The following is a 14,026-nucleotide window of genomic DNA, read 5'->3' as shown; positions in this document are numbered from 1 at the left end:
AAAAACAAAATAATTTGTCTCGACGTCAAACTGGCGCTGCATTGTGTCGTCACATCCTGTGCAAAAAAATGGCGACCAGCATCAACAATAAAAGCTCAGTTAAATGGAGACTGATCAGCATTTTTACAACCTAATAATGGATTTGTGGTGACAAAACATTGTTTTATGTGCGGCAAATAACGACCAAGTTCTTCGTGGGCGTTCCAAACTGTAAATACCCTCTTTTTTCCATCCTGAACGGCTAAATACGTAATCATACTTAGTCCATTTTAAGTGTCTCATTGTGTAACGCTGTTTAATGTTGACTCCACGATATGGCCTTAAAATAATTTTCATTTTTAATTGATTTGGAATAATGTAACTGTTATTTAATTATTGAGGGATCTAGCTATCTATCTTCTTGCAAGTGTTATCCTTTCCTAATTGTGTTTGACTCTTTACACAATTTAGTGGTTACTTGAGGGTCTACTGTATGATGTGGTTTTTTTTTTCCAATGTAGGGTTGCAACCATGAGTAGTCGAAGAAAGAAGGCCCCCCCAGTGAAGGTGGACGAGGAGGCGAAACAAAGGTTGAGCTGGAATATGTTGGACGATCAGCGGAATGAGGACATTCAGGTGATGCCATCTTGCTCCTCCCTTCCTGCCCACCAATCTACGGACATCTCCTTGAACACCTCGCCGCTTACGACCACTCCCGAGGAACTCCCCGCAACATCATCAGACTCTGTCTCCTCCCTGGCACTCACCGTGCTGCCCGTCGTCCAACTCGCCAACATCTGGAAAGCTCTCGTCGGGGAATTTCGTGTCCGACCGGCGCGGCTACCGTTGGACTTTCGACACGAGGCGTTTGCGATTCGCAAGATGGTGGATGGGCTTTGCATCAGCTTTAAGGGGAGCGAGGAGCCTGACGAGGATGGCGACACCTGCGCCGCAGAGTGCAGCCTTGCTTGCGTCCTGCTGGAGGACCTGGACTGGCTCCAGAAGAGACGGGTGCTACAGGTCTGCCACCAAATTGAAGAGGACTCCTTTAAGGTATGATGAGTACTCTTTTCGTGTCTACTTCTACTTATTTTTTTTTTTTTTCCCCCCCATCAGGTCGGGATTTACCTGCTGGAAAGTGGCCTCGGTAAGCCGGAGTTTCTCAGTGAGGGAAACGCTCGCATGAAGAAATCCAATCAGCTCATACAGAAGATGATGGAATTTTTTTACGACTTCATCATTCCTGGTTGGTGAATTCTCACACTATTGCTAAAATATTTATTTTTTAATCTCCATCTATTACTGACACGTCTCGACGTCTCCGCCATATTTTTTTCTGCAGAAGTGGTGGACAACGAGGAGGAGGAATGCGACACAGACTTGGAGCGGCAGAACGTGGAGGAACTTTACGACTACGTCAGATGCGTGCATCAAACCGACGGCCGACGGGAAGGGACCTCTGATGTCCAGCACCAAGCTCTGCTCCCGGTGCTCCGTCCCTATCAGAGCCAAGCCGTCAACTGGATGCTGATGCGGGAGAAAATCCGGAATACGGCCCTGAAAGGTAGATTGAGAAATAGGATGCCACGTCTCTGTGGTCTTTGTTAATGAGACCCCGCCCCTTTTTCAGATCAATCGTTGCATTTCCTGTGGCGGGAGTTGGTCACGTTGTGCGGAAAGAAATTGTTCTACAATCCTTTTACTGGCTGGTGAGCAAAATATGTGCTGTGTTTTGTTTTTCGTAAGACATCACTCAATGCATGAGCCACTTTGCGATATTTGAACATTTGAACTCGCTCTCAGTTTAATCCGCGAGTTTCCCCTCGCCGGCGTGGAGCGGCCAGGCGGCATCCTCGCTGACGAGATGGGCCTCGGCAAGACGGTGGAGGTCCTGGCTCTGATTCTGTCTCACGGCCGACAGGACCTGGAGCAGGAGGCCCTTACCTTGCCTGTGGTGAGGACCACCATTTACACGAGACTGTTATCGGCCAAATACAAAATCATCATTACATTTTTTTTTTTTTTAGGGAACGTCTGTGAATTATTTTGTCCCCCCGCCTCCGCTTGAGCACGAGAAAGTTGTCCGCTGCAAGCCCGAAGTGCAGCCCAAAATAAAAATATCTCACCCGGGTATGTCATTCTCCCTCATGACATGAAATCATAAAGTAAGTTTAACAAGCTTTTCATTTGTGCAGCTGTCCGCGTGATGCTCCTCACCGCCATCAAGGAAATGCGATCGGGCAAAGGGGCTTCCGTCAACGCCGTGTTTACATTCATTCGCGCCACCTACGGCTACGACCTCCTGAAGAACCGAAGTCACATCAAGAAGACGTTGGCCAAGCTGACGGACGAGGGCCTGGTGGAGAGGGTGAAGGGTCGCGGCCTGGCAGGCTCCTTCCGCTTGGGAAAGAAATACAAAGACGCCAAGAAGACGCTTGCTGCACTGCCCAAATCTGTAAGCAAAAAAGAAAGAAATAAATCTTAAGGGTCATCAGAAATGATATGCTTTTATTTTTTCGTCCAGAATGTAAAATACTCTGAGAGCTCGCCCAGGAAGACATTCCAAAGACGTGCGAAGGAGAAAGCCGAGGTGGCGCTCCAAACCTCCCTGAGTGAAGATGGAGAGCCCACGCCAGAAGGTGCATCCCGCTCCAGCGAGGAGCCGGAGCCCCCCGTCCGGGCGTCGGTGGTACCCTTCAACGCGGCCGACTACCGCTTCGAGTGCATCTGCGGCGAGTTGGGCCTGGTGGACTACAAGGCCCGCGTGCAGTGCATGAAGTGCCAGCTGTGGCAGCACGCCTGCTGTGTCAACTACAAGGAGGAGAGCCTGGACACCACGCCGTTCTACTGCCCCCACTGCCTGGTGGCCATGACGCCCGTCTCCACCGGGGCCACGCTCATCATCTCGCCCAGCTCCATCTGCCACCAGTGGGTGGACGAGATCAACCGGCACGTCAGGTCGGCCTCGCTGCGCGTGCTGGTGAGAGAGCCCATTCGAGAAACCGAACGAATCGTCGGGGCCGTACGTGAGGGACCTTTTCTTCTCTACCAGGTGTACCAAGGTGTGAAGAAGCACGGCTTCATCCAGCCGCGTTTGCTGGCCGAGCAGGACGTGGTCATCACCACCTACGACGTGCTGCGCTCGGAGCTCAACTACGTGGACATCCCGCACAGCAACAGTCGCGACGGGCGCCGCTTCCGCAACCAGAAGCGCTACATGGCCGTGCCCAGCCCCCTGGTGGCCGTGGAGTGGTGGCGCGTGTGTCTGGACGAGGCGCAGATGGTGGAGTGTCCCACCGCCAAAGCGGCCGAGATGGCGCTACGCCTCGCCTCGGTCAACCGATGGTGCGTCAGCGGCACGCCGGTGCAGAGAGGCTTAGAGGGTACGATTTTTTTTTTCACATTCATAGCTTCTTCTGTCTTGTGTTGAAAACCTCACTCGTCTCTGCAGACCTTTACGGCCTGGTTCTCTTTTTGGGCGTGGATCCGTACTGGGTGAAGCACTGGTGGGACCAGTTGCTCTACAGGCCGTATCGCCGCGGCAACACGGAGCCTCTCTACAGCGTGGTGGCTCAGCTGCTGTGGCGCTCGGCGAAGAAGGACGTCATCGATCAGGTGAGATTTTCAAAAATGATCTGATGACGTTGATGGTATTTGACCCGGTTTTGTGTCGTTCCAGATCCAGATCCCTCCTCAGACGGAGGAGGTGCACTGGCTGCGGTTCTCCCCGGTGGAGGGCCACTTCTACCACCGACAGCACGAGGTGTGCTCGCAGGACGCCCTGCTCAAGCTGCGCAAGCTCTCCGACTGGAGCCTGAAACTGGGCAGCCTGGACCGCCGCACCGTGGCCACCATCCTGTGCCCGCTGCTGCGGCTACGCCAGGCCTGCTGCCATCCACAGGCAGTTCGAGGCGAGTTCCTGCCCCTGCAGAAGAGGTGAAAGAAGTATTTTTGTTTGGACTGTTTTAGCGATGTCACTGTCGGTGGGACTTTGACCACCCGTGTCCTGGGATTGCTTCTTCGCAGCACCATGACGATGGAGGAGCTCCTCAAGTCCCTGCAGAAGAAATGTCGAGTGGAGTGCGAAGAGGCCCACAGACAATTGGTGTGCGCTCTCAACGGTCTGGCCGGAATCCACATCATCCGAGGTATGACATGGAGCACGCGTGGGAATCACTCGCACTTTTGCTTTGTGCGCCAGCCACATCTCGTTAGCGCCGTATTGAGGGTCAATAATGACGGAGCCCCCATTCCTGCCCGTCTATTTGCAGATGAGTTTGAGCAGGCGGCCGAGATGTACCGAGAAGTGCTGCGCTCATCAGAGGAGCACAAAGGCCGACTGAAAACGGATTCATTGCAGGTAAGCAAGCAAAGGCCATCTGCCGCTTCTTATGTGCATCTTCAATTTACATATGAAAAGTCACGTCGCAAAATAAACTCGTTTTGTGTTCCCGTGCCTGAATAGCAGTGTCCCACATAAAACGTCATTTTTTTTTTCTTTCTTAAATTGTTTTTTTTTTTTTAATTGATGTTGATTAAATAATTTTTGTTTAATTTTATTTTAAATTCAAATGAGCTCAAATGCTTTTTATAGACCGAATAATTTAATTCTCAATGGTTCGTAATGATTATTTTATGGATCATTTTATGTTTCGTTTTTTAGTTTTGATTTGATTTTTGATTCTGTATTTGTTCACAGAGACTTCACGCGACTCACAATCTGATGGAGCTGCTAAGCGCAAAGCATCCTGGGATTCCTCCCACTCTGCGAGATGACCGCCTCAGCGAGGAGGTTCCTCCCAGCTCTTCCGTTTCAACCATTGAAGATTTTGCCTCGTGAAAATATGTTTTTAACGATTGCTGGTTTTTCCCCCTCGTCAGGCTGAGCAACTGCGTCAACACTACATGACCAAGTATGACTCTGAGGTGGCTGACGCCCACCAAGCCCTGCAGCCCGTCTTGCAGAACATCAAAGACCTGAAGCGCAAAGTGAGCAGTTTACAACAGGCACAATTGGGGAGAATTTGCTTCATTTTGATTCTCCACTAGGTCAACCTGAAGTCTCCCTGGTGGCTGGACGTCATCCAGCGGGCGGTCCGTTGCGCCACCGACGACGACCTGGTGGGCCGCGTCAAGAACGAGCTGACGTCCGGCTACAAGCAGCAAGCTCACAAGCTCTCCATGGCTGACAAGTAAAAATTCAAATGAGCTCAACCGAGTTGGAAGACTTTGGACAAAGCCGACCCCCCCCCCCCCCCCGCAGGTTCCGTGATGGCCGCGGTCTGCTGTTCCTGCTCACAACACAGATGGAAGACCTGATGAAGTCCCAGAAAATCGTCAGGGAGGCTGTGAAGAGCCTGGAGGGTCCGGCATCCAAGAAGGTGATTGACGAGGCCACCGTCTGCCACCTCAGGCCCATGCGACTGCCGCTTAATAAGTGAGACAAGTTTTTTTTTTATTCTCGATGAATTAATATTAATTTTTGGGGAGATCGACGCTACATAATATATTTTTAGCCCATTTTTCTCTCTATTGTAAATTAAAATCCTATTTGACATGTCCACATGGTGTTTGACATTCTTTTCCTGTACGACATTTTCCCTCCATATCCCAGTTGTGTGTTTTGCAAAGCCGACGAGCTTTTCACCGACTACGAATCCAAGCTCTTCTCGCACACGTAAGCAAAGGCACTTTTGCACGCCCGTTGCGCAATGTTGATGCATTCACGGCCAAAACGGGCCCTGTGACCGATTGGCAGGGTGAAAGGCCAGACGGCCATCTTTGAGGAGATGATCGAAGACGAGGAAGGTTTGGTGGACGACCGCCTGCCCACCACCAGCCGAGGCCTGTGGGCCGCCAGTGAGACGGAACGCACCCTCAAGGCCATCCTGGCTTTCGCCAAGGTCAAGCGCGTGGACGCCGAGCTGGTGGAGCAGGGCAACGCCTTCATGGAGCTCTTTGAGACCTGGAAGAAGGAGTACAAGGTTGGCGTCGGATGCGCTTGCTTCCGACTTCTGGATTAGGAGCGCTCGGCCCGCTTCCTCCGTCAGGTGCTGCACGAGTACTGGATGGTTCTGCGTAATCACGTGTCGGCCATCGACGAGTTGGGGATGGCCACCGAGAGGCTCCGCCTGCGTCTCCCAGACGAGCCAAAGCCGAAAGTGCTGCACATCATTGAGCCGCACGAGGTACAGTACAGCAACATTTAAATGGATCTATTTTATAAATATTACAATGATATTTTTAAAATCCGATTGGTCCGTTTTGATGTTTGCAGGTGGAGCAGAACCGAGTGAAGCTTCTCAACGACCAAGCTGTGGCCAAGTCTCAGCTGCAAAAGAAGCTGGGACAGTTTTTATACCTAACAAACCTGGAGAAGGTGCTTCCTCTTTTATAGCCCACTCCTCCCGCGCACACTCTTCAACCTTCTCCCCATTTTAGTCCCAGGACAAGTCCACTGGTGGCCTGAACCCGGAACCCTGTCCCATTTGCGCCCGGCCGCTCGGACAGGAGGTGAGCGCCTTTGTTGTGGCGCTTCTTTGTGCATTTTTAACATCCTTTTCTTTTCTTTGTAGTGGGCGGTGCTGACCTGCGGCCACTGTTTCTGCAACCAGTGCATCGCCATCATCCTCGAGCAGTACAGCGTGGGCTCGCGCCGACGCGCCATCAACTGCGCCATCTGCAGACAGGCCACGTCTCACGCCGAAATCTCCTACGTGTTCACCGCGCAGGCGTCCAGCCACGACCAGGACATCCCAGTCAAGGTTGGTGTTAGCTCGGGTAGAAATACAGTTAAATACCTCTGTTTGTCGCTAAGCTAATTTGCTAGCGTTGCGAACCAAAACAGCAGCAGCTACCGAGGCACTATCATTTTCTAAATGTATTTAAATAATGAAACTGCTTTTCACTCAGGGGAGCCACTCGACCAAGGTGGAGGCGGTGGTGAGAACCCTGAAGAAGATTCAAGTGAACGACCCGGGCGCCAAGTGTTTGGTCTTCTCTACGGTAAGACTTTTGAAGCGTCATGTTTCGACTCAGTGAGATTCATTTGCGTTGTCTCTCCATCTCCGTTCCAGTGGCAGAGTGTCCTCGACATCATCGCCAAAGCTCTCTTTGACAACAACATGGAGTTCTCGCAAATCAACGGGATCCAAAAATTCCAGGTTTGTACAATCTTTGTGGACTCTTTCTCGTGTCTGTGCTGATTCCTGCCGCCCCAGGAGAACCTGAGCTCGTTCAAGTACGAGAAGAAGATCAACATCCTGCTGCTTCCTTTGCACACGGGCTCCAACGGGCTGAACATCATCGAGGCCACGCACGTCTTGCTGGTGGAGCCCATCCTCAACCCCGCCCACGAGCTGCAGGCCATCGGACGCGTGCACCGCATCGGACAAACCAAGTACATGTCCATTGACCCCAAAAACAAATCAGCTGTAAATAGTAAATAATGTGATGGCACAAAAATCGGTGTGAGGATTAGGAGCGTCTGTCTTCGTCCTCCCCAGGCCGACGTTCGTGCACCGCTTCCTCATCAAGTCCACCATCGAGGAGAGGATGCAGACCATGCTTAAAACGGCGGATAAGAGGTGTGAGACAGATTCTCAGAAAACTTTTTCCCTAGTAGTATTTAGTTGTTTGTGTAGCAAGTGGAATGAAGGTAGCGCTGATGAAGGAACATGTTTTGTGGTCGTGTAGTCACAGCAGAGCCGCCATGAAGCACTCGGAGGCCGCCGTCCTCACCGTAGCCGACCTGGCAGAGCTGTTTTCCGAAGACGACGGTCAACATCTGCAGTGAAGATGATGCACTACTCTTTCTGTACTGTAGGGGGCAGTGACGGACACTTAATTTTAGCACATTCCCACTTTTTCTTAAAAAAGAAAAGAACTTTGACGTCAGAAGACATGAGTGTACATTTGACTTGTATTGAGTCTTTCATGCCTGTGCTGTTTTTCCACAACTTCCAGGAAATAAAAGGCAGTTGGGACGACTCGTAAAGTCACAGGCAAGGAAGGAGGCCTTTTGGTGTCATTACAAAAGAAATGAGAGCAGGTTCCCTCTTTTATTTCTTTATCTTCTCTCCCTGTAGCTGCTCTTGTGTTATGTGTGGTGGCGAGACAATGAAATTTCTACATTCCGTCTCTTGGAAACCAATCTTGTAAATTCAAACTTGTAAAAAAAAAAAAGGGAGGGGAGATTTTGCATGCTTTTTTTTTTTTTTTTAACATTTTTGTATCATTTCAACCAATGTTGTGCACCCACAAAAAAAAAAATATTTTTCCCCATTTTGCATGCTGCCTGCCATTTTGTACGTTAACCCTTCATTGTTTTGTCCTTCTCACATTCTTTCCTTCTGTCTGGAAGTGAAGAGCGTGTTTTATGATCTTGTTCTACAGCGCACGTGCACTCCACTTTCTTTGCTCGCCGGCTCCCCCCGCAGGGGTTCCCGCAAAGCCATAAAGATCTTCTTTTTTTTTTTTTTTTTTAAAGTCTGCTGACAACAAAGAGCGGTGGCGTACATGGTTACCGCCGCCGCACTTGTCGTCGTAGCGTGTTTACAAAAAGGGGAGTTACCTCGGACTCCCCTCGGCTCCCCCTATTCACGCGTGGAATCTCATTGTTGGCCCTCGAGGACATGGAGGGAGGCTCCCACTTCATTAGAGCTGTCCCGGGGGGTGCGAGGGCGTCGGGGTGCTACGTCTTGTGGCCCTGACAGCGGCAGTCGGCGGCCAAACGTTCCCAGGGGTAGGAAGGAGACAAGATGGTGAGCTTGCCGTGGACCTTGTTGCTGCTCACCTTCACAGCCGTCTCCTCCCAAGGTGATCTGCAGACCTTCCAAGAAGGTGAGCCCTTCCAGTATTATTTTTTAAAGCTCATTTGAAACAAATTTCATGCAGTTTTGTAAATAAGCACCGTTTCTGTTCATGGCTTCACGTCTGTGTTGTTGTTTTCAATTTGAAGTGCATTAAAAACGAGTGATAATCATGTTCTTTCTCCTAGAGCTGAACGAAACGGTCATTTGCACCAACGACCACATGGAAGTGGTCATCCCCAGCGCCTTCTTCCTGAACAAAGTCCCTCCCGTCTACGTAAGGCACGCCCTCTTTGTGACTGTTCTGCCGGTTATGATTATTTCTAATATTTGTGCGCAGGCCTGGGACTTGCATCTAAACGACCCCGATTGTCGAGGCGTGGAGGTGGGCGACGACTACGTCTTCAGCATCAAGAGCAATCTGTCCCACTGCGGAAGCATCACGGTAACTCTGCTCGGCTTTTTCCAAACGGGATAGACCATTTCTCGAGCGCAGACGTAATTCTGAGCCCAAAAAGTCCCAGACAGAAAGAAAAGAAGAATGGCTGTGAGAAAGGCGGCGTAGTCCGGGACGAAGGGCGGTACCGCAGTTAAAGCGAGTCAGGCCGGCCTCCCGCGTTTCCAAATGATGGTGATTTACATGGAAATGATGAACGTCTACGCCCCGCCCTCGTCTTCGCCTCGCTCTTCCGTCAAATAGACACACTTGAGGAGTTGAACCAAACACATTTGGAGAGCACTTGTGAAGATGTTTGAGTTTTGGGGGGGGACACAATACAAGAAGAGCTCAGTTAGCCATTAGCGCCTATCTTGTACTGTTTAATATTGATGGGGTTGATGTTTGTGTTTGCTGCTTCAGACGTCGGACGCCACTCACATCCTGTTCGTCAACACCATCCACGACAACCACACTGACATCATCACCCGGAATTACATCAACATCACCTTTGTGTGCCGCTACCCCATCAACTACATGGTGCAGCAACCCAACGGGGAAAACATGATACGCGTGGATGTCAGGTTAGTCTTGGTTGATATCATGATAAAGTTTTTAAAATAAGCCTGCTGTCAAGATTTGATTTCCCACGCACGCAGGACAATCACGCTCAACACAGAGGACGGAAACTTCTCCGTCTCCATGCTGCTGTACAAGGACGAGGCCTTTGAGGACAAGTGGACCACCGTCCCCTCGCTCACCCTGGACGACGACATCTTTGTCAAAGTGTTTATGGTGAGATGCGGAAACATTTTCCGCATTTTGATTTCGCTCAAAATGTTGGTCCTCCCAGATACCAGCTCACCTGATGTTGCGCATGGAGCGATGCTGGGCCACGCCCACCAAGGATCCCTACAGCCACATTCAGTACACCTTCATTAGGGACAGGTGGGCACTCAACTATATGATTCAAAAGCACCACCATAGGACAGTTCCATGTGTTTCTTTTCTCTTTGGCCTCAGCTGCCCCGTATTGCCAAACCAACAGACCCTGAGCGTGCTGAAGAACGGTCAGGGTGCCGAGGCCACGTTCAGGATCCAGATGTTCAAATTCGTGGGCGGCTCCTACACCAACGTCTTCCTGCACTGCAACGTCCACATCTGCCATAACGGGCCCGGCTTGTGCCAACCCGTGAGTGTGCCCGCTCAATCTTCAACTTCACCCCCTCGGTTAATAAAACGGAATCTTCCAGAACTGCTCGGCTGAAGAAGATATCCTGATGAGGACGCGGCGAGACATCCCACTGTCCCACACGGTGTCCTACGGTCCCATCAGACGACGGTCCGACAGCGAGCGTCCCCGTTTAGGTACGTTCCTTAAGCAACTGTATTTATATGCGCTCTACTCTACCAACATTTTTGCATTTTTTCCGTGCAGGTGGACTCCCACCGGTGGAGACCTTCATCCTGGCGGGGTTCCTGGTGGTCCTGTTACTGGTCACGGGGGTCTTAGGGAGATTGTGGATTCGTTCCAGGCGCTTCTACCCGGCGGCGCGGGAGGCTCAGCTCACCCTTTCCAACATACACCACATCTCCGAAGTGGCCTCATGACTCGATGGGATCCAAAAGCGTTCTGCTACATTACTACTTCAAGATTTTTCTTCAAATTGTGTGTAATTAATATTCAAGGGAAGAAGTGAAATACCTCAATGTAGGTCTTTTAGTATTTTATACCTGTTTTTTTTTGTGTTGTGTGTATTGTTGGCAAATTAGAAATGATATTTAATATACCTCACATAGAATGAAATACTTTTTTTTATATATATTTATGCTTCTTGTTGTTTTTATATCTCATTTTGAAATACTTTTTTAAGCTAATACTTTGACGTACAGTAGAAAGAAATGTTTTTTGTTTATTTTGTATTTTGATATGTTCACAACTAAAATAAAGTATACAAACTATACATGTTTTTTTTTTTTTTGTTTTTTTTTACTAATACATGTGCATTTATTTTATTTTTTTCATGGGTAGGTAACTCCGGTCCCCGTGTTTTCTATGTCACCCTGTTGCAACACCTGATTTGTCTCATTTGAGTCAGGTTTCACTGTCTCTAAAAGCCACAGCAGGCACTAAAATGTTCAACAAGTAACACTCTTTTATCCTTTTAAAAAAAAGAATTTTTATTTATCAAATGTATCAGGTTTGTATTGTTGTCGCCTTTTGACAACTGTGGAAACAACACAAGGAAACTGAAGGCGTAATTGGATGTCAGGAGGGAGAAGAGGAAGAAAGATGGCCGCCACTTTTTGTCAACAAAACCCTGTTGAACACAAATGGAACAATTCATGACAGCATTCAAATATTCAATATGGACTCATCCGGTCAGTTTTCATGTGGACCTTCACGCTGACCTTCGCACTCAAACGCTTGCAGGGCGCTGGTGTAGGAGGGGCCCAGCCAGGATGTGAAGCCCCCCAGGACCCTCAGCAGGAGCCGGGTGGAGTCAGTGAACAGCACGTCGGAGTCGGAGTAGCCAGAAGAACTGAACATGCTCAAGCCGGCCGAAGAGTTACCAAACGAGTTCTACAAGGGCAAAGCAGAGCAGGCAAGGATGGATGGACACTGGAAGGAAAGGTGGGTGACTGGATGAATGATGGGTAATAGATTAGGATAGGTGGATGACCTGCAGTCGTTCCAAGAACTTCCAAACGCGGCACTTGTCCATCTGACGCACCACCACGCCGTTGCCGGGCACGGCAGCCAGGTGGCAGTGCCGGTAGTCGTCTAGGTCGGCCTCGGTGCCGTCTGGGCAGAGCAGCTTTAGGTCCTCGGCCTCCACGTCCAGGGCCCACGAGTCCTGGTTCTTGCCTGGGTTAGGGTCAAAGGGTCAAACACAAACGGTGCAGCAACACACATAGAAATACATTGCAGTCATCGATTATTTTATAATCTTAAATACTCACCATCCAAATTGTCAAAAACGGTGTTGTGTTTGACAAACGCTACGTCGCCGAGGTTCTCAGCCACGCACCTTGGAAACAAACAAAGGCGTTGCCCAGGATGCATTGCGTCTCTCGGCGAGGGAAAGCCTACCTCAGGGCCCCCGCCTCGCCGTAGTGCCTCTCTCGGGGATTGCTGGCGCAAATGTGTCGGTCGTTGTCGTCGCCGATGCAGGCCTCGCACAGGTTCTTTGGGTTGTTGCCTCGGGGGTCGTGTTGGGGGTCTTTGATGCCGGGCACGCAACTATAGCCGAACAAGTTTCCCACAGCTAGAAGGAGGGTAATTCCAAATGTTAAAAAAAAACGTGATATGCCAGGTAACGACTTTGCGTTAGCAAGAATGTTTTATGTTTACATGCAAACTGAGGTTCTCACCACGAGGGAAGTTGCACTGGTGACCCGGGCTGATTTGCGAGGTGTTGAGCAGGTAGCCGACGGGCACGGTCCAGCCCACCGTGGTGCGAATGCCCGGGTGGCACGAGCTGCGTTCGTGCATCTCCAGCAGGGACAAGTCGGACGACGAGCGGCGAGCCAACGCCACCACGTAGTAGCTCACGCCGTCTAGCCAGCAGATGGATCAGATGTAGTCATTTTGAGTCATTCAAGATTTACAATGAAAAAAGGAGTGTTCAGCAACCAAGATTGGCTCCTAACCTCCTCAAATAAGAGAAAGAAAAAGTGACTGATCTCTTAGATGCCTACCCACTCCATTGAGGGACTCCCCGGCAGCCACCTCCAGGCCGTAACACAGGCCGGCGGCGTAAATGTCATCTGCAAACATGGAGGCTGCGTCTGCGCTCCCATTCTGACAAAAAAAACTCGTAAACAAGATTTATATGATTTTTTTCTTATATTTTATAGGAAGAAAGTTAAAGTTAAAGGTTGTTTTTTTTAAATTCAACATAGTTGCTTGGCATCAAGTCGCCACAAGGTGGCAGCAAAGCACTGTTCATATTCCCTGGAATAGAATTGATGGTTTTAAATTCCATAAAATTGGGACTTTTTTTTTTTTTTTTAAATGTTCAGAACCAAATTGTCCGTAAATTGCGTCGATCACAAAGGTTCCGCTGTATATAGGTTTAAAAAGAGATTTTTTTTTTAAATGCTCATGTGCGTTTGAATGTAGACGTACTTGAATTTTCTCCATGCAGTCTCTGGCGTTCAGGCCTCGCACGCATTGCAAAGTGCCTCGGATATTCCGAGCCGTGGCGTTCCCAGCCAGGTCGGCGCACTTCTGCTCCTCCGCATCGGATACGACGCACCAGGACACTTGGAGACGCGCATTTTAATTGCATTTTTTAAATGTATTTATAAACTAACAACGAATATATGCTCCTACCTGTTGTTTTGGGATTGACTACACCGCCGACAGAAAGCAGGTGCAGCACAAACATAAAAGCTGACGTTGTCCCAAAAAGCTCCATGTCCGCTCTGGTCAGACTGCTCAGGATGAAGAGCATCAGGATTTCACTGCAAGGCTGAGGGGGAAAAAAAGTCACTCAAGCGAGAATCTTAGGGCGCATTATTCCCGTCGAATAATCCCACCTTCGTGGCAGGGATAGCGTTTCCCCTTCGTGGAGCGGGGAGCGCGTCAGGTCACTGAGAGCAGACTGGGAGTCTTTAATTAAAGAGAGAAAAAAAAGTTGCAGACAATGTGGCTCTGTGAAGACGGGAAACAGACAGTACAATAAAACTGCTCTATTCCTCCCATACCTGCACGCTTAGAAAAAATAAAAATAAAATAAAAAATTATGCGGCGGAAAAACTACATTGCAGGGCAGAAGTTGCATCAATTGTAATT

General features: G+C 49.6%; 3 protein-coding genes across 4 annotated transcripts; 2 read left to right on the top strand and 1 right to left on the bottom strand.

Annotated features, from left to right (window-relative positions):
• The first annotated feature begins 43 nt into the window (after nucleotides 1–43).
• Nucleotides 44–7,856, top strand: shprh (SNF2 histone linker PHD RING helicase). Of its 2 annotated transcripts, XM_037241069.1 has the most exons (29): nucleotides 45–210; nucleotides 501–1,032; nucleotides 1,096–1,225; nucleotides 1,322–1,543; nucleotides 1,610–1,688; nucleotides 1,783–1,933; nucleotides 2,007–2,109; nucleotides 2,175–2,434; nucleotides 2,504–2,959; nucleotides 3,032–3,362; nucleotides 3,431–3,594; nucleotides 3,659–3,915; nucleotides 4,006–4,127; nucleotides 4,251–4,339; nucleotides 4,679–4,771; nucleotides 4,861–4,968; nucleotides 5,029–5,171; nucleotides 5,243–5,416; nucleotides 5,594–5,656; nucleotides 5,738–5,963; nucleotides 6,030–6,167; nucleotides 6,257–6,358; nucleotides 6,421–6,492; nucleotides 6,555–6,743; nucleotides 6,892–6,984; nucleotides 7,056–7,142; nucleotides 7,200–7,378; nucleotides 7,485–7,565; nucleotides 7,675–7,856. In XM_037241069.1, exons 2-29 carry the CDS (start codon nucleotides 511–513, stop codon nucleotides 7,772–7,774), a joined length of 4,734 nt encoding a protein of 1,577 aa, XP_037096964.1. In that variant the 5' UTR covers nucleotides 45–210; nucleotides 501–510; the 3' UTR covers nucleotides 7,775–7,856. The 2 variants fall into 2 exon arrangements, with proteins under 2 accessions (XP_037096963.1, XP_037096964.1); XM_037241068.1 differs by having other exon boundaries at nucleotides 44–210; nucleotides 4,006–4,339.
• A 378-nt stretch (nucleotides 7,857–8,234) lies between these two features.
• On the top strand, nucleotides 8,235–11,191 carry si:dkeyp-110a12.4 (pancreatic secretory granule membrane major glycoprotein GP2). Its single transcript, XM_037241338.1, has 9 exons — nucleotides 8,235–8,820; nucleotides 8,978–9,066; nucleotides 9,130–9,234; nucleotides 9,649–9,809; nucleotides 9,885–10,020; nucleotides 10,079–10,173; nucleotides 10,249–10,417; nucleotides 10,479–10,593; nucleotides 10,664–11,191. Exons 1-9 carry the CDS (start codon nucleotides 8,739–8,741, stop codon nucleotides 10,834–10,836), a joined length of 1,125 nt encoding a protein of 374 aa, XP_037097233.1. The 5' UTR covers nucleotides 8,235–8,738; the 3' UTR covers nucleotides 10,837–11,191.
• Nucleotides 11,192–11,386: 195 nt separating this feature from the next.
• On the bottom strand, nucleotides 11,387–13,840 carry LOC119116137 (otolith matrix protein). The gene is made up of 10 exons (XM_037241333.1): nucleotides 13,771–13,840; nucleotides 13,565–13,703; nucleotides 13,358–13,494; nucleotides 12,928–13,030; nucleotides 12,601–12,786; nucleotides 12,320–12,494; nucleotides 12,190–12,257; nucleotides 11,910–12,094; nucleotides 11,638–11,809; nucleotides 11,387–11,546 (listed from the first exon to the last, which is right to left on the bottom strand). Exons 2-10 carry the CDS (start codon nucleotides 13,683–13,685, stop codon nucleotides 11,536–11,538), a joined length of 1,158 nt encoding a protein of 385 aa, XP_037097228.1. The 5' UTR covers nucleotides 13,686–13,703; nucleotides 13,771–13,840; the 3' UTR covers nucleotides 11,387–11,535.
• Nucleotides 13,841–14,026: the final 186 nt, after the last annotated feature.

Source organism: Syngnathus acus, chromosome 22 (genome assembly GCF_901709675.1).
Source record: "Syngnathus acus chromosome 22, fSynAcu1.2, whole genome shotgun sequence".
Classification (NCBI taxonomy): Eukaryota; Metazoa; Chordata; class Actinopteri; order Syngnathiformes; family Syngnathidae; genus Syngnathus; species Syngnathus acus.
Note: the sequence above shows the minus strand (reverse complement) of the source record. Positions and strands in the feature narration are given on the sequence as shown.